This window comes from Ochotona curzoniae, unplaced genomic scaffold, assembly GCF_017591425.1.
Source record: "Ochotona curzoniae isolate NIBS_2020 unplaced genomic scaffold, NIBS_Ocur_1.0 scaffold_4505, whole genome shotgun sequence".
Taxonomy (NCBI): Eukaryota; Metazoa; Chordata; class Mammalia; order Lagomorpha; family Ochotonidae; genus Ochotona; species Ochotona curzoniae.
Window position 1 is genome coordinate 13,508,811 of NW_024467118.1, and position 19,469 is coordinate 13,528,279.

General features: G+C 37.6%; 1 protein-coding gene across 4 annotated transcripts in view; it reads right to left on the reverse strand.

Moving 5' to 3' along the window:
* Nucleotides 1-2,375: 2,375 nt before the first annotated feature.
* The window catches only part of PPARGC1A (PPARG coactivator 1 alpha), a 659,635-nt gene continuing 642,541 nt past the window's right edge, over nt 2,376-19,469 (reverse strand). For 2 of the 4 annotated variants that reach the window (XM_040966433.1, XM_040966436.1), the window contains exons 12-14: nt 10,587-10,708; nt 10,092-10,243; nt 2,762-2,967 (exon numbers count right to left, since the gene is read on the reverse strand). In XM_040966433.1, coding sequence (XP_040822367.1) covers nt 2,864-2,967; nt 10,092-10,243; nt 10,587-10,708 — 378 coding nt within the window. In that variant the 3' untranslated portion in view covers nt 2,762-2,863. Of the gene's footprint in view, nt 2,968-10,091; nt 10,244-10,586; nt 10,709-19,469 lie in introns of all 4 variants that reach the window. The other 2 variants (XM_040966434.1, XM_040966435.1) reach the window with 2 other exon arrangements.

Genomic DNA, 19,469 nt, shown 5'->3' on the forward strand with positions numbered 1-19,469 from the left:
ATCAAGCATCTCACTCATGTCAACAGGGCAAAAAGGAGAATGTATTTAAAATTGAATCACAAAAATTTAAAGGCAAAATAGAGAATGCATCTGGTCCTTGAACACATAATAGGATTTACTAAATATTGATTTCTTAAAAATAATTTATTGCTTTTAAAGTCTTTTTTTATTATTATTCTACAACAGAAGATACTCAAAATTCAGAAAGAAAGACTGTAAACTTTAGTTTGGCGTTTCACACAAAGTTAAAATACCTGCATTTAACCTACAGAACAACAAGAATTAGGCGGATTAGAGATGTGTCACCATTGTAACGCAGAACCTGTGAACAAGTTCTTGTTTTTCATAGTATTGTTATTGCTTTCTATCTACTTAGAAATAAGAAGCCCAAAAATCAAGCAAGCATCCGACAGGACAGACAGTGGATTCACTCAGAACACAATATGCTGGTGATAAATGTTGCAGCTATCAAAATTAGCCGCATTGGCCTGGGGGGGTGAAACCCATCTTATAAGATCGCGTTGGGTGAGAGAAAGGAAAAGAACGGGTAAGTAATAGGTATATCGTGTCTTCCAGAAAAGTCATGTCAGCCAAACAGTAATTGAATCTCAACTTAGAAACTTGAATACACACTCCAGACTTTAGTGAATTCCATTCCAGGGACTCCACACTCAGACGAAATCCTGATGCTCAACATGGAGGTTTTTCTGAAGTTTTTATTGAATTTAGCAGAAGCAATGTCATCAAGAACAACATCATGGTCACGTCAGAGGCCATGCTAGTGCAAGTAGAAACAATGCTTCTGCAAAAGCTGAATGTCCCAAACGAAGCACTTACACTCCAACCTGACATTTGCCATGCATCCTAGGTAGAAAATTTTCCACTGGCTTTATTATTTTCATCATCTCATAATTTATAATAAATAGGCTATCTGCAACTGATAAATATGTCTCTTTAGTAAACAAAGGAATGAAATATCAGTATTTATACAGGATGCATAACTGTAAAAAATACAGGTAAATACCATCATCATTCTCGGCCAAGGGAAAAGAGATACTGGCTTCAAAGATAGTCTTCAGACACACATTAATTATTGTAAAAATCATACTGCAATTATTACCTCAGCATTTTGTATCAAATTAAAATCACAAAAATTAAAACAAAACAGCATTTTAAAAAGATTTTTGACCTCTAGTTTCAAAACTACTGTTGATAGAGAAAATAAAAACATTTTCTAATGGTTACCCATTGAGAGACTTTACATAAAATCATGATATCGTCTAGAAAAATTTTAGATGAGAAAATTTCATTCCCCTAACAAATCCAGTGTATAAAACTTCAAAGGAAAACAAGCAACAAGAAAATGTGGAAAAATATCGCAGAAGTGGTTATACCTGTAGGGGACTAGGTTATTTCTCGACAAGATGCTGAGATGGAAGCTCACCTAAGAAGGGATGGATGTACGTAGAGCATCGTTTTGTGGTTGCACTCAACGGACACACACTCTGTCTTTGTTTTTTGTTTTTTTTTTTACAATCAAATATATATAAGCAGTAAGTTCAGCTTCTAAATATGTTAGTGTACAATAATTGCTTCACCTCATAATTACATTTGAATATTCTCGATTAAGAAAAATTTAGCAGTTTTGAAAAGAAGGCTGCATTTACAGTGCATAGCTGTAACAAAAAAGAACATTGTTGTATAATATGTACATAAAATAAAAATACTCCATTTAACATCTGTAAATACTTAACTACATCAGAGAATGTAGCAATTACACTATCTGAACACATTACAGAGAGTTCTATCTAACTCCCCTTAGGACTGTAACACCATGTCCACTCCTCAGAGAGAACCGCTGAACAAGCTGCACGCTTGACCATTAACAAGGCTGCTAAAATTTGCAGTGGAAGATCAACATTTTGGACATTTACATGGGTGTTAGGACAAAGAATGAACTACAGAAACTTCAAAATGTTAGGAAAGTATAGCATTCTGGCGTCTGCGTTATCCTCTCCCACCCAGATTCCATGGCAAAAGGGCAAAGATAAGAGAAATGAGTGAGAAAGGGAGAAAACGAAAGACAGGAGATTGGTTCCAGGAACCTATGGTTTCTTCAGGATTGTCATGTAATCATTACGTTGCAAGAGGAAGCTTGCTTCAAGTTGATTCTGTACTTTCTTAAAAAATAGAGTACGGAGGCTGATGCTCAAACACCAGCGACTGCCATTTTAGGGTGGTTTCTGGTTGGTTGGTTGGTCGGTTGGTTGGTTGGTTGGTTGGTTGTTGGTTTCCTTTCCTTCTTAACTGACTGATATATACATATATATAGATACAGATACATATTATATACACATATATAATATGTATATACATATATGTATATCTGTATCTATATATATATATATCACAAACATTTTGAAGTTCTAGGTTTTAGGTGTGTCTTCATGGAACTGCTGCCATTTGAAGTGGTTTGCCCTTGCACGTTCTGGTCAAGTGTCCCCAGTTCCCACAGGTGCATACACACACTTCCCCTACGCCAGGCACACACACATGCACACGCATACAAGCACTCCATCACCAAGTAATTCCAGGGAAAGCAAATCTGACACCCATGAATAAACATGTGCTTACTGGATAGCATTCTGTCTCTTGCCTCTTCAGCAGCTGTGTTCATGTAAACCATTGTTGTTGTTTTGTTGTTGTTGTTGTTCTTGTTGTATTGTTGCTGTTGTTGTTTGTTTTTATACAGAGAGTGTAAAGGAGAAGATCCTAGGTACGACTTGCAGTAGTCTGTTAGGGAAGGACACACCGTCCTGTGAGGTATTCACCATCCCTCTGCCATCCTTCGCTAGAGAACATGTTACCTGCGCAAGCTTCTCTGAGCTTCTTTCAGTAAACTATCGAAATCCAGAGAGTCATACTTGCTCTTGGTGGAAGCAGGGTCAAAGTCATCTGAGTTTGAATCTGAAAGAAACCCAAGCCAGGTTAGATGCACCTTGTACCAATAGGCATTTACTTAAAACCCATTGCCATTCAAGACTGCCGTATTCAATAGCAATTTATCCAATTAATTTAGTGTAAAGAAATAATTCCTAGCTTTCGTTGCACACACACACACACACACACACACACACACACACACCCCTTGTGAGTTTTTAGAAACACTCATCTATTGATTCATTTTATATCTGAATATTCCTGGAGCAGGGATAGGCACAGGAAACCTAACATGCCTTTCATAAATCACCACTTGCCTCTTGCCTTGGCCATGCTGAATGACTTGCCCAGGATTCCTCCTTATCTTAGCAATAGAAGCTGGATTTTTTAAAAATTCAATAGGTTAATTTCATTGAGCATAAAAACCAATTGATTGGGAAATAAAAATCCATTAGAACTTTGCCTAATGTTGCAGGAAGCTGTGCCGTTGGGTCAGATGGCATGGGTGTGTGATGAGCACTGCTCCTCAGTTAGCAAGGCTACAAGGAGTTTCTGGTTGCATGGCAAGGCCCGGCAGAATGTCTCTGGTCAGCTCATTGCTGCCTCACCACATTGTATGGACACTCAGTAACCTCTGTGATATTTCATAGAATTCTCCTGAGGGTTGTGGTGGTGTTTTTCTGCTAATGTGAAGTGATTACTGAAACTGGTATATCACCTCAAACTGATCAATCATGTTATGATAAAAACAGCTTTAAAGCAATGACACACAGCTCAAAGCATACAATAGTACAACTGAGCCCACAATGTCTCAAACATCCTGTTACGTGCCCACCTTTGTCCTGAAGCTTGCCTAATATAAGTAATGTTTTTCTTAAGAAACAGCTTATAGTATCTTGGAACAGATGGCAATCATGGAGGTACAAAGAGTTTGTTTATCATGCGTTTTTAACTGTTACAACACATGAAATGATGCATTTTGGTTTCTCACGACGAAAAGCAGAAAATATATGGGGCATCTTCTAAAGGGAGACATATATGGACCCTCTGCCCCCAAAATGGCTTAACATTTCTACCTTATTTTGGCACTTATATTTAGGGAAAGGAAATAGTTTGCAAAAACTTCTACCTTATATTGGCACTCATATTTAGGGAAAGAAGACAGTTTATAAAGATAAAAAGAAGTTTATTGTAAAGGCCCTCTGTAGAATGGCTGACTTGCCTGTCCTTTAGCAAAAGAACAAAAAACAATTGAATCAGCACTAGGTGAAAGTGGTGGTAATTAATGCATGATTGATTATAAGATTTAACAAAGAATCTCTGTTATATGCTTTTATAAATTCCTTTCACTTATGAGCTTTCCTTTTAATTTTGTACATTTGATATTTTAAGTAATATTAGTTAGTTTATGTTTAGTGAAAATTGATTTTGGATATAAGTAAACTACTTGTCACTATGCAACTGCATGTGCTGCCAACAGTGGAGTTTCTGGCTTTAGCCAGGTCACTGCAAGTTTGAATGAGTAATAGCTTGCTGAAAATATTTTCTCTGAAGTAAAATAATGATAATATTTTATAGGATTGTTTTTGTAATCATTCTTTTATAATGAAGTAAAAATGAAACAATTGGATGTTGTGCAAAAGCTTGTGATGATTTGTGTATAAACAAAGAAGGCAACTTTTCTGAGTTGTCCGTTATGAGCATCATGCCATAGTGGTCCATGTCTCCTCTGCCTCCACTTGTCTACTCGCGAAGCCACGCGTCCTTTGCAAGCTATCGAGTCAGCTGGAGCTGGTCTCCGGTATAATGTGCCAGCTGCTCTTCCGCTTTGAGGCAGGAAGGATATATGAACCAGGCATCTCCAGTACTTCTGAGCACTCCAACAATGGGGGTGTAAAAGCCCCACCCCCCGCCCCGTTGGAAGGTATGGGAAATACTTTATAGCTCACGAAAGTACACTCCGCTTCTTTACTCATTAATTGAAGAGGGAAAATATGCAGGTATCAATAATACGATATTTTTTCTCAGTTTCTCCATATGGTCCAAGAGACATAATTTGTCAAGCTTTGCACTCTGTTTAAACAGCTCTTAGCAAAATGGCTATGTTTAAACAATATTGAATTCAAAGTGCAAATTCTGAAAAATATTTCTGATTTTCCTCCACTGACATCTCACAAAAAACTCAGATATTTCTGTCAGTCTTACAAATGAGAAATGGTGGCATAGGTGTAGAGTAAAAAAAATCTGTTTTTTTCCATGATACAGTTCCATTGACACAAGGATTCCCCCTTCTTTTGAAATAATGTATACCAAGGTTATGAATATGCTTGGTGTTATTAAAAACTCTACAAAAATAGGGGTATTCAGGTTTTCCTAAACTAAATTATAAAAGAAATGCTTAAAGCATAGAGTGTAATGGTAGAGAACAGAAAGACAGCCATTGTACTAACAAATTGCTTTGCCAGAAAAATTTCAATGTCCCTTGCTCTGTAACACCAGCCCAATTTTCTTTCCTCCAAACCTTAATTTATTTTCATCATCCTGCATTTAAAATATAGACATTGCTTCATTTCTTACTCTCTTTTACAGTTGCCATCTCTGCTTCTTGTTTTTATTTTTTCCACTAAACATCAACAATAATTACAATCTTTCTCCAACAAAAGATAAGGGCAAAAATGCCCCCCCTTCTTCAATAATGTTGGCACTATTCAGTTGATAAATTACAACAAAGTCTCACAATTCTTTACATACAAGTGAGCAGTTTACTTGTATTACTAAGACGTCATGAGCAGCTGTTCAAAAAAATGTTTTGCAGAGATGAAAGAAAAATCTATCTCATGACTAGGGATTAACTTGAACTTGGAATTCCACTTGCATGACAGATGAAGTCGGAAGACTTTCTCGGTAAGGACAGCCTACGTCGTAAGTCAGCCTGGCATCATTACCTACACATACACAGACACTGGTGGTGCAGGCAGTGGTATAGTTGCCCCTTGAGATGCTCTGGTCCTATCTGGAGAAGTTGGATTTGAGTCTCAGCTCCCATTGTCAATTCAAACTTCTTGCTAATGTTGACTTGGGAGTCAACAGGTGAGTCAACAGGTGAGGATGCAAGTGAATGGGCCTCTTCAACTCATTTGAGACACCAGGACTAACTTTCTGGTTCCCAACAGCATGCCAAAGCCCTGAGTTTTGCAAGCAATTTTAAGTTCATTAGCAGATAGCGGCTCTCTCTATCCTTTTCTCACTCTTACTTTCTCAGAATAAATTATTCTTAAAATACAAATCAAGGTATACGCATATCTCCCTTTGGAAGGAATTTTGAGACTGTGTAAAATTTCTGACTGAATAATTCTAAAGGAAATTCAGCATTTCAGTGTCTCTAATTCCATGAGCAAATATTTTTTAAAAAGCAGTTTTATGACATTTTTTCTCCATCAAGTTTTGGTGCTCAAATGTCTATTTTCTTACACAAGCATACTATGTCACCTAGTAAGCACCCAGAAAAATTTTGTCCCAGGAGAGGTAATTCATCCTTTGCCTTTTCTGAGGCACAAACACCCTCTCTACCATTTTATTTCCCAACAATAGCAAAACATTAGACTACTATTCAATATAGTGGGAACTTTATAGGAATAACTCAATAACCAATCTGCTTACATTTCAAAAGAAATTGATGCAAATATTAATACTACATTAACAAGAATAAATTGCCTCACATTAGTATTCCTAACACCTGAAAAACTACTGACATGTTATGTATTCAAATTACTACTTGTTGAGTGAATGTATTAATCTCAGACACTAGTATATTATTAAAAACAAGAGTGACAATATTTGAGCTGGATCTAGAAATGTTTTACCAACGAGTGCAAATATAGATGGGAAGTTACATGTTTCTATTCAGGATAGTGATAATGTAACTTTCTAAAGTTACTAATGAATTTGTGATGAATACATTATTTATACCACATTTATACATATCTGTGTAACTAACTCACATTGAAAAACATTGCATTCATAAAAATGATCATTCTTTTATTCTAATGCTGCAGGTTATCATTTCTGTGTTTTTTGTTTTTAATACTTTATTGAGGCTTTTTAGAAACATCCATTGCTTGAAAGTAAATAGAAATATGTAAGACTCACAAAAATCAGAACTTAAATTCTTGTTTTATCTCAATAACTTTGATCAAGTTTCTTCCATTTCTCTAATTTGTAAAACCGGCTGATTAAATAAAACTGGAAGCATTATGTTTCATTATAATAATATGGTAATGAGGACTAACTAGTCTAAATAGTAGAGGAAAAGGAAAAAAAACGCTAATCTGATGGGAGTAAATTAAAACAAAAACAATTGCTTTCATTTGTTCAAAACATTCAGTCATTTCACTGTCTCTGTGAAATGAATCTTTGTCACATCATTTTCACTTTACTCCTGGCATGCAGGTAGACTCTGATTCCCTCCAAGCTTGCAGGACACTCTTATGTTCACTATGTTGAGTGCCAATTCGTTTTCCAAAGTACTGAGTATGAGAGACAAGACATGGGAGAATTTTGAGTTCCAAAGTTGGCCTCTAGTGTTGACTTGTCCATTTTCAAAATAAGCGTTAAGTTTCTAACTTCTCATTGCAATCATTTTAGATTGTAAACATCTACCATTTATGGAACCCATATGATGTGTCAAACTCTCTGCTAAAAACTTCACACACGTTTAATCTCAAAAATCATTGTAATGGAGTTTCCTACCGAACAACATGGAGCTAGGAAATTTGAATTGTTTCTCTAAGGTCAGAGGTAAGCAGATTTCACATAAAAAGCTGCAGACTTAAAAATCCAGAGCTCCTTTGAGTGCACCAAGCCCATACTCAAGAAAACTGCCTGCCGTGCCAAGGTAAAGCTGGAGGGTACTGGCAGAGCCTATGCTACTGCAGTGTAGGTAAACCATGCATTTCAGAGAATACAGTACAAGCTTAACAACAAGGAAGCTCCTGTTGCTGCTGGCCAGGTAGGGAGATAAGGAGAAAAGCAGCATCCTCTTTAGCAGTATTTCAGGGAGGTTCCATTCAATTTGGAAATACCATCCAATCCTCCCTTGACCAGTGATAAATTGCGATCCACAGGTCCCTCTAGGTAGCTTATTTTAAACTCTAGATGTTTTGAGAGACTAGAAACACCCTGGCCTATATCACTGAAGAAAATAAGTCAAATCAACTCAAGACTTCAATCTGTCTTGACTGTGTTTATCAGCTAACATTTGAACAAATGACTTGCCACATTTTATATTTTCCTCCTTAGGCCTCTATCTCTGTAACAGTCAACTGCCTCTCCCCTCCTGCACACCATCTATTGAGCTTGTGAAGTGAATTATAGCATATTCCCTCTGAACAATGCACATCACCTATATCAATTACTCCAGAAAGACATCACTTCGTTGGAGAGGAGAAAAGAAATCATTGTATTTGATATTCCTTTCTTTACACAAAGCCCCAGTAAGTACAAATAGATTTCTAATACTGCTGAGGAACATTTAAATGATAATTTAAATTTAATTTCAATTGACTTAAAACTGTCACATCATACACACAAGACGTTTGTTACTTGCTGTTCTTTCTTCACAGAATTTAAAGTTATAATGCACACATCACATAGGATATGACATGTAAAGGGCCAAAATTAAAAATGGAAAAATTAGATGTACTGCACTATCTATAATATCAAAAATTGAAAAGAGAGTAATTCCTTAGCTATAATAGAATGATGAGTTATAATGACACCATTTGTCAAAAATATTGTACACTCTTTAAAATATGTGAGGTGTTATTTTTGCCTATTCTTGCACATGTTTGTCTTTGAGGAAGAGAGAGGGACATAGACTTACAGAGCTGAACTGCAATTCAGGCTTTAGATACCCGTGATGGTTGAGACAAGGCCAGATCTGAAGCTGGGGGTTGGGATCCTTAGCACTCAACTGCTGGGCTGTCACCTATTGCCTTCCAAGACGCACATTACCAAGAAGCTGAAATTGGGAGCAGAGCTGGGACTTGTACCCCACGTGGGAACTGGGCAGCATCTTAACTAGCCAATCCAAATCCCACCTCTGACAACAATACATACACATGCACATGACACTTTAAAAAGTTCAGACAGAATGAAATTAAAGGTGAATATGGTACAATATAGTTTAAAATGTATGCATGGTTATATTATAATCCATCTTTTTCATGAACTTTTGGGGGGCTGTGTGTGAGTGTGTGAATGTAAACTTGTATGTGACTTCAGTCATAAGAAATTAAACACTGTAAGTCCTTGAAGACAATTCACTGACTGGCAACAACTCTGACAGGCTGTTGGGTGATTTTACTTATCATTTAATTTATTTCTTTTATCTTTTCCAAACTTCACTCTTTAAATTTGTAAGACGTTTCTAATAAAGAAAACCCAACATATATGTATGCTTTATATCCTTATCTATTAAATGGCAATGGTAATCATATCTACCTTTGAGCATATTTCTGATAATTTCATGAGAAAATGCTGAGAATATCCTGGCATGGTGCCTAGGACATGGAAACCCCTGACATGTAACCAGGTTTTGTTTTATTTTTTGGTGCATTGTTTTTCTTTTAAGAAGGTAAGTATAATGTAAGTTAGCATCTGAAGTTTTATTTGCTCATCCCAATTTGTGTACCTCCAGAATTTGTGAAATAATGTGGAAAAAGAACAAAACTTTGGCATATTCTGTTCCATAAAAACAGTAATAGTGAAGCTGTAGTTTATACAAAATAATCTGGGATAGGCACAGAAATAAAAATAAATGACAATATGCACAAGAACATAACACAAAGACATGTAGACATGCACAGTATATCAATGCCTAAATTAAAATAACACACAAATACACACACTCAAGGCACAGAATCTCAGCACTTGGGGAGTACAAAAACGTATTACTGCCCTTTTTGACCAAAACCTTAGTATTTTTCTTCTGAAATTGTCATATTTACTTTCTTCAAAAAAAAACCCTATATTCAAACATTTCTCCTAAGAAAATAAAGTGATGGTCCAATCCACAAGGCCCACAAGTTCTGTTTACTCTCATTTTCGGTTCTGTTATGGATTCCTCATTCCATGTACAATAAAATCCATACCTAGGTCTGCATAGTTAGACTTGAAAAATTGCTTGCGTCCACAAAAGTACAGCTCAAAGTCTGTTTCGTTCGACCTGCGCAGGGTATATCCATTTTCAAGAGCTGCAAAGGCGTCACAGGTATATCGGTAGGTAATGAAAGCATAGCTGTCTCTGTAAGGTACAAAGCAGAGAAGCCCACATCTGGTTAAGACATTAGCATACAGGACTGTAACCCTTTCCACATGGGAAGATTGTGCCAGGGCTCATGTCGGAGCCACTGCATCCATTTATCAGTGTGATTGTCCTGTCAAGCAGCTAAATACTTATTTCTGGGACAGGAAATCTCAACTAGAAAGATTAATAAATAGGGATGAAAGAAAATAAATAAGGTTCTGAACTCAACATGTCACCTGTCAAAGCACTTACACTGGCAACTCCCATCCCAGTACTCTTATGGCCATAATTTTTTACATACGTCAGCTTCTAAACAAGAAATAATCTTGAAGATTCTCACCCATCATCCCGTAGATTTACTGTGCACTCCTCAATTTCACCAAAAACTTCAAAACGGTCCCTCAGCTCTGTCCGTGTTGTGTCAGGTCTGATTTTACCAACATAAATCACCCGGCGCTCTTCCTACGGGGTTGGGGGAAGGAGGGAATGAGAGATTTAACTCATTCTGGAGGTTGAAAAGCAGCTCAATCTCCAAACTACTAACAAAGGTGCAGGAATGCAGAGTAAGTATGCATACACCGCCAATCCGACGAAACACAGGCTACAACCAAGGGCACGACCAGAACACAGGCGTCCTTCCCTGTGCCTTTTTTTTTTTTTTATCACGTTTCCTACTGATTTCTGATCTTCACCAAAGTGAACTCTTATGTGTTAGAGGTTGTGCAAAGTGATTGTTTTCATTGAACAGCTGGAAAAATGCCTACCACTTGTGATCTGATTCTTAATCTAAGGATGACAGATGCAAACGTTGATATCAGCAAAAGTTCTTACACTCTAATGTAGATAAGAATTACTGGAGGTGCTGGTTAAAATTCTAAATTATTACAGTCTATGGAAGCTGTGTTAAGCCTGTTTGTGGAAGGTAAGATTCAATAATCTTCATTTTTATCCAGCATACTCCATTCATTTTGATGCGAATGCTCTAAAGACACTGAGAAATACAAATTGAAATACAAATTTAAAATTTGCGCCCTTTTAAGCCTTTAGCCTTTGAAGAATAAGCACTAAATAAAAGAGGCTGTAAATTTCACTTTGCCAATAAATCTGCTCTTAGTTTAAGAACAGAGAGGTGTGGCCTCATTTTTACACATGAGTCAATATCATCAAGATCTGAAAGTCATTAGCAGTTCATAACATGTCAAATATAGAAAGAACATCTTAAAGCTTGAGGATAAATCCTTTTAAAAAATGATTTTCTACCCCTATGTATACCTACAATGCGGTGATGCACTTAAATAGCAGAATGTGTAACTGGCAACTGTCACTAAAGTGCTATACTTCTCTAAGAATATGGAGGGTGATGGGGGGAGGCGGAATGGGGAGAGAGGAAGGGGAGGGAATCATGGAAAATAATAACAGTAAAAAAATGGAAGGATTATAAATACAAAATTACAATAATGAATCTTGAAAAGAACAATGATGGATTTTTAATGTGAGAAGGAATCCTATGCCCCTTGCTGCAAAAAGACAAAGCCAAAGTAACGAGCTCTCGAGACTGAGAAACATGTTGCAGAAGAGCATAGAGTTAACATGGAGAACGTGCTTGGCTACTGCTCTGCGAAAGGACAAACAACAATGGAATAAACTCGAGGCTATAGATTTATGTTGGATTGAAGGAGACTCAGAACTAACAGTATGCCACAGGTACTTCACACTGGTTGGTACTCAGGTTCACATATAACCTGCCCAAGAGACTTCTCTGCATGTAATGACAGACCTCCAGTCTTAAAGGGTATAAAAAGTACGCTAGAGACAAAGACATGCCCTGTGTTATTGACTGAAAACATTTCTTTTTATGATTGTCTAACAATGAATCTGACAAGAACAGACCATCAAAAGCAAACCCTAAATGGTACCACCACTCATATGCAGTCTTGTGTCTCTGCTTTAAAATAAGAAGTGTGTTCCTTTGAGCTTCAAACTCAAATGGCCAGTCCCTGACATGACATCTTCGTCTGGCTGTCTCAGCACCTCACAACAGACCATCCCTACCCAAGCCAATCTCCTCTGCTTTAGCCTTCCCCAAGCTGGTCCGTTTTTAGAGCTCTCATACCAGCAGGGAAGAACCTCAGCTTTGTATAAAACGCAACCTCAGCTTCTTATTGAGGACAAAAAGCTGAGTACCCCTCCTGTTTTTTTCCTTTCCATGTGTGGAATCATGCATTACATCCTGTTGCCTTCAATCTCCTGCCTGGTCCCTCTCCTTTATTCCAGCTCTCCTAATTCAACATGACTAATAAACAGCCTATTAACTTGGATTTCTGAGTTCATATTTACCTTCCTCAGGTTTATTCCCCAATTGCAGTAAAAACACTAAGGAAACAGGAATCTAGTAATGTCCATTACCACGTAAAACGTTTCAACGGATTCCATTAACATACACCAACAGGCCTGAAATCATTAGGCAGGGCCACAAGGCCTTGCATAGCCTGAGTCTCACTTCCTTATGGACTTCCTCTTGCAACCCACTCCTTCCTTCCTGTCCCCCACTTAATCTGAGCTTCTGGCATTCCCTAGTGCATACTGTATATCACCACTACTTTAAAGGCTAACAGAACCTCAATGCTGCTAATCGATCAGCCTGTACCTTCATTGTATAAATGATGGCTATGTATAGTCCTTGTTGAAACTTGATAAACAATGAGAGTTGATTGTGATATTTATCATACAGATACCATACCCACAGGCTCAGCTTAGTAAATTCACAGTTTTCTTTCCACACTTCATTTTTACAGATTCAAGTGTAAGACATACAGGGTAGCTACACATTTGCAAGGTTATCACAGAAATCAGCATTTGACATCAGAGGAGGGACTCTGCTAAAACAGTTGGTAAAACACGTGCCTCAGCCAGAGTAACTGACCAGATGAAAGACGGCAATAGAGAGGTCACCTGATTCACTTCCATGGAGATTGTATATCTCAGTTGAAGGCTGTAATTCTGTTGATTCAGAGCATGCAGCCCACTGTGATGGTCAGTAAACAGAAACGGATGGTGAGGCTTATCCCAGGGCATTGTTGCATGTTTTAGCAAGGCAAAGCACAGCATCACATTCAATTCTATTGACGAATTCAGCTTTAGCCAAACAGCCGATATAATGGCACTGTTATCTAAACTTAAACTTCCCGGCGCCTGCTTGCATGATGTTATGGATTTCCTTTTTAATGGGCCTTTTAGGAAAGCTACCGTAATATAGTGGGAAAGGAAGGAGAAAGGCAGAAGAGAGAGAGAAACTGAGCCATCACAGAGCTATTGCTCAACTACCATTATGGGAATACACATTGCCTATGTATTCAAGAAAATTGAAGTTAAAGCCAAAATCCACCATATGTACACCCATATGCAGACACATTGGGACAGCCTCTGAATTGCAGTGTTATACAAAGTTTTATGCAACAATAATGCTGCAAGATAAGCCAGAAGACCTCTTATAATGGATACTGATACATTCTGCAGTAAAAGAAAATACAACCTCAAAGGAAGAAACAGAAGTTGAAAGAACTGCTCCACAAAGTACTTATTTCACTTCTCTGTCATCTGCTTTTAGAATTACAAGAATATGATCACACCTTTCTGCTTTACAAAGATCACAAATTGAAAATTACTGAGGGGCCATGTGGTCGCACAGCAAGCTAATCCTCCACCTGCAGCACTGGCATCCCATATGGGTACCAGTTCATGCCCTGGTGGCGTCTTTTCTATCCCAGCTTTGTGCTTATAGCCTGGGAAAGCAGTGGATGATGGCTAAAACCCTTGAGCCCCTGCACCAAGTTGGGAGACCTGGAATAAGCTCCTGGTTCCTGACTCCCCATCAGCTCAGCTGTGGCTGTTGCAGGCATTTGTGCAGTGAACCAGCGTAGGGAAGTTCTTGTCCCCACTGTTGTTCACTTTATCCCTTAATCTGCCTTTTTAAATCAAAATACATGTTTATAAAAAAAAAGAAAAGAAAAAATAACATGTATTGAAATCCTGATTTAAAAAAATATAGAGAAGTGCTTGGATTTTCCAGTGCTGAAAACGAAAACAAAGGGCATTTGAGAGTCTAGAAAGCAAAGACAAAAATTTTTCCAAGATTGGCTAAAATGTCTAGCAAAGAACTGATTCTATTTAACATGGTGCAGTTGCACTAGACAGAGGAATAGATTTCATATCTTTAAGGAACCTTAACATTTGCAGCCAATTTTTCCAGACATTAATTTCTAAACAGGAGATGAAAGGAAAAGAAATCAAAATGCTTAATAACATTTCCAACATCTTATAGGCTTTGAGGAACTCTAAACCTTTGGAAAAAGCCCCTTGAAAAAATGGATTTTAGGCAAGTTTTCACTATTGAGGAGGAGGGAACATTTATCAAATAACTTTTAGCTTCAATTTTCACAAGAGCTAGCTTGCTGATGGGGAGGATAATAAAATTGAAGATTTATGCCACATTAACAGCTACAGTAATTCCTCATTATACCAAAACACAGGGGATAAATAAAGAAAAATACAGACTGAGTTAACCGACTGTGCATCACCAAAAATTTTATCACAAACAGTGCAGGGTCTTCTAGTTAGTCTCAGATAAAAAAACAACGGTTATTTCTCAACAAATAATAAGCTACAAGTAAGAGGGGATTGATGGAAAGAATTAGGATAAACACATGTTTGGAAACATAATACGTGCCTATTACTTTGTGGGTGATTTCCTACGGGTTTTCTCAGTCAAGTTCTGGAGTTCTGGAGGTAAAGAATGATGAGACTGGTGTGCATGGGGATATCAAAACGTTCCTTGGAAAGTTGCAATCTATTTCAAGGCCATATTTTCACATACTTGTAAACACTTGTAAGTTGAGAAGCACACCCACCCTCCCCCCCACACACACATGGACACACACATGCTATGATGGGAACCCAGGCTCTCAGTTGTTGCAGTTGTTCTAACCAGCAACTTAGCCAATATGTCAAAATGCCCACATTTCCATGAATTTTTCAAATCCCCCTCCTCATGCTTTGTACTTCATTTCCTGGAATTTTTATTCTACATCTCTAAGCCAAAATAATGTCACATGTTCTCTCTTTATGCTAAGGAAACTGCATTTCAATCTTGGCAGTGAAAAGTGTGTGTTCATTTCTATGCTTGCTGCAATTTCACAGCCTCTAGCATGTTAAAGATGGGGCCCAGCACGACAGCCTCGTGGCTACATTCTCGCCATACATTCACCAGGGTCCCATATAGATGCCAGTTCCTGTCCAAGCTGTTCCCATCCAACTCCCTGCTTGTGGTCTGGGCAAGCAGTAGAGGATGGTCCAAAGCCTTTGGACCCTGCACCCACATGGGAGATCTAGAAATTCCTGTTTGCTGGCTTCAGATGGGCTCAGGTCTGGCCATGGTGGCCACTTGAGGAATGAGTGACCAGATGGGAGATCATTCTCTTTGTCTCTCCTTCTCTCTGAAAAATCTTCCTTTCCAATAAAAATAAGCAAATCTTAAAAGATTCTAAAGATCATATGAATGCCATGGATGAGTGAATGATATATGGTTGGCCCTCAACTAAAAGAAAGGACAAGTGGGTGCATTTCCATTGAAAGATGCAGTATGCAGAAAAAAATACAAAAACTCTGAAAAGTATCTTTAAAAACAGACTTCTTCATGCCTTGCTTTGAACATTGATTACACGCCTGAGATTCAGGAGGCATTTGAAGAGTCTGCTGTGGTAGGGGGTTGTTTTTAGAAGAGGAACAAAATTATAGCATTCAGTTTTCCAGAGTGACTCACTCAAGTGCTTTCCAGAATATTTTTGTTTAGCATCAAGTTGAATGTGATAAATCCAGGATAGTCTATGGAACAGCTGAGGCTCAAGATAATAGAGAGGTGCACCAAGAAATACGCATAACATTAGACTGAGAGTAATCATAACTATTTTTGTAAGGCTTTATTGGAGTGTAATTGATATACAAAAAAACACACATTTAGTGTGCACATCTTAACTAATTCAGACCTATACGTAAACCTGTGATATTCAACATAATCGAGGTACACAGTATACCCATCATATCTACGCTTACTTTGTCTCCTTTTGCAGGTGTTTCTGCTTTTCTGTGTATCTGTGTGCATGTGTATATTAGCATAGTTAACATAAAATATGTTACCAGGTTTAAGGTGTACACTAACTGTAAGAACTATATCGTACAACAGATTTCTACAACTGACCATCTTGACATAATACTGAAAATTTCCAAAGATTAAGCATATTTACTGTGCTACATACATGCACTCCCGTGTAATATTTCTTTAGAGATACGAGAATTATATGCGAGCATTATAACTGGGAAAGTACACATCTTGTTTTCACTTGGGAGCTGATAACAACACAGACAATACTTTGTTCCTAGTTCCTGAGCTTGTCCTGACCGCGGAGAGGTCCCATGGAGAGGCACTAATGGTACGTATGAACCTCTGGGGCTGGTTTTATGCAGTGCTGAGCCATAAACTATCTAGATTGGTCCTGTGAATTAACATCTCATTACCACGTTTTCAGGCACAGAACTTTACATACTGCAACTGGAGGTGATCTTTAAGTTCCAGAAGAAATTGGAGCAGAAACAGTTGAGCCAGGAAGTGATAAATACTAACTTTCAGGTCCCCAACATAGCCAGAATTACTACAAGTTTAAGAGACCCTAAAAGTCAGGGAATGGACTGTATCTTGGGAAAAAATGTTTATATATGATTCTGCTTTAGGAATCGCTAATTATTAATGTTCCCTGAAATCTCTAATTTAATGCATTTACGTTGCATTGGATTAAGAATTTTAGACTTATAAACAGTGAAAAAATTTACTAAATTCCTAAGCCACCTTCTTCTGCTAGACTAACATATAGCCTGGGTGATAAAATAGAGCCTGCAAGATAAAATTAATCCAAATTTTAAAGTATCTGTTACCAAAATTTTGAAGTTTTTTTTTCCTTTTATTTTGTGCTCAAGTCCATAAAAACATGTTGTATAAAATAATGGTGCAAGAAAGCAGATCATGTAGAGGAAGAAATTCACCAGAAAATCTTCCTGTGGGTAAAGTTATGAATTCCAACATGCCTTTAACATGCCTTCCAACATAACAAGTGCTCAAAATCTTTAGCATGCATTTCAGGACCCTTATGGATCTGTCTTCATTGAGGTTTCTTTTTACATTTCTTGTGTCCCAGTGTTCCAGTCAAATAACAGGAAAATTCCCAATATAACTTTTTCTTTTCCTTACGCTTCATATTGCTGTAGACACTGTCTAGAAGAGCAAAATCCAATAAAACTCAATGTAGCATATGGACTATTGTATTTCCAAAGAGCTACACTTTAAAAGGAAAAAAAAAAAAGCAAGCAGGAGACTCTAGCAACAACATATTTTCTCTAGCTCAATCATATCAGCTTGTGGCTAATACTGAAATGTTAATAAGACAAATGAGCTATTTCTATTTTTATAGTAAGTGTTCAAAATCCAATCCCACAATATATCCTTAGTTTATATAGCCAACGTATTAACTTCAGTTAACTGAAAGTTACCAGTGTAGAGACATTTTCAAACTCTGGCTGGGGTTTCGCTCCCTCACTCCTGTGTCTGCTGATCTGTACCTCCGACACAGTGGCACTTTACATGTCCTCTTGCTGATTACTCTTAACACGCTGTACCTATTGGTACAGCTAAAACTCTTTCAAACCAGGGTCCATGTCTTAAATAATTTTATATCCCAAACATTTAGCCAAAGTTTGTTCCAAATGGAGTTTGGAGTTTCCACTCACACTAAATGGATATAGCGTGCGATTGCCCACGTAGAATCTGGTGCAGTGGTAAGTCCTTGAAGGTATAGCCTATGTTTTTCTAAATTTGATTTTCAATAACAAAACAAAAGTGAACCTCAAAGTCAAAATCCTTTCAAGAGTCTGGCTAATGAATGCCTATTGGATATAATCCAAATTTCAGAGACCATAGACTGTATTAGACAGTCAATATTCAAGGCAGAAAAAGCCAAGCAGAATGTTATCTGCTTCCAATATAAGGCTGCAACCTTAAAAGTACTTAAAAAAAAAAAAGAGAGAGAGAGAGAAAGGTTTGCATACTTAGTTGAAAGGCAAAGGAACAGAGTGAGGAGGCTCAGAGAGAATGAGATCTTTACTCGGTCACTCCCTAAACGGCCCCCACGGCAAGTGCTGGGTCAGGCCAGTGTCAGGAGCCAGGAGCTGCATCTGGGCCTTCCTCGTGGGTGGATGATTCCCAAGTACTGGGACCATCCTTCAATGCTTCCCTGGGCCATTAGCAGGAACTGGATCAGAAGTGCCGAGCCAGGGTGCTCCGGCAGGTGTCTATATGGGATGCTGTCATTGCAGGAGGAAGCCTAGCCCGCTATATCACAATGCTGGCACCACAAGAAAAGATTTGACTCTTTTAGACTGGCAACACAATTTGAGCTATTTGGAAACTGAATGTGTGTCTTTTTTTTTTATTATTAAAACACTAACCTGGTTTAGATTCTGTGATAGTTTTTATGTACAAATGAAAATATTTATGATGTAGTTATTAATCTCTCTCTCAAATATTGTATTTCTTTAGAAAGAGATTAGAAGATTTTACAAAATTTGGAGACACAAACAACCACTGTTTTCCTATATGCTTGCTCAACATGATTCTATCCTATAATGATTAACTGTATTGTGCTACAGTAAAATCTTTGTAAACTACATGGCTCTATATAAATGTGAGCTATTATCATTATTGAATAGATCATTAATTAAATAAAATGATATTAGAAACACTGAATTTTTAATTTTCATCAGTCTTTGTGTTAACTAATGATACTCTGGCAGATCTTAATATCACAGCTCATTTGAAAGTTGAGAAAAATGAGGAAAAGTGTTGTAATTTACACAGGGTCTTTGAATCACTCTTAAGTAGATTTCAAGTTAAATGGCAGCAAACACCCCAGAACTTTAGCCTAAGCATTCAATTACTTCTCACTTTTTTCTCCTTGAGTGCCTGCGATTAACAAACCTCTCATTTAACCTTTTTCCTCCAGCTGGTAACTGTTGGCTAATGCTTGCATGTGATTCCATTAGTCAGCTCTTTTACAAAAATTTTTCAAAATTGTGTTGATGCTAGTGGGTTTTCTTAAAGGATCCATAGATATCTAACCTT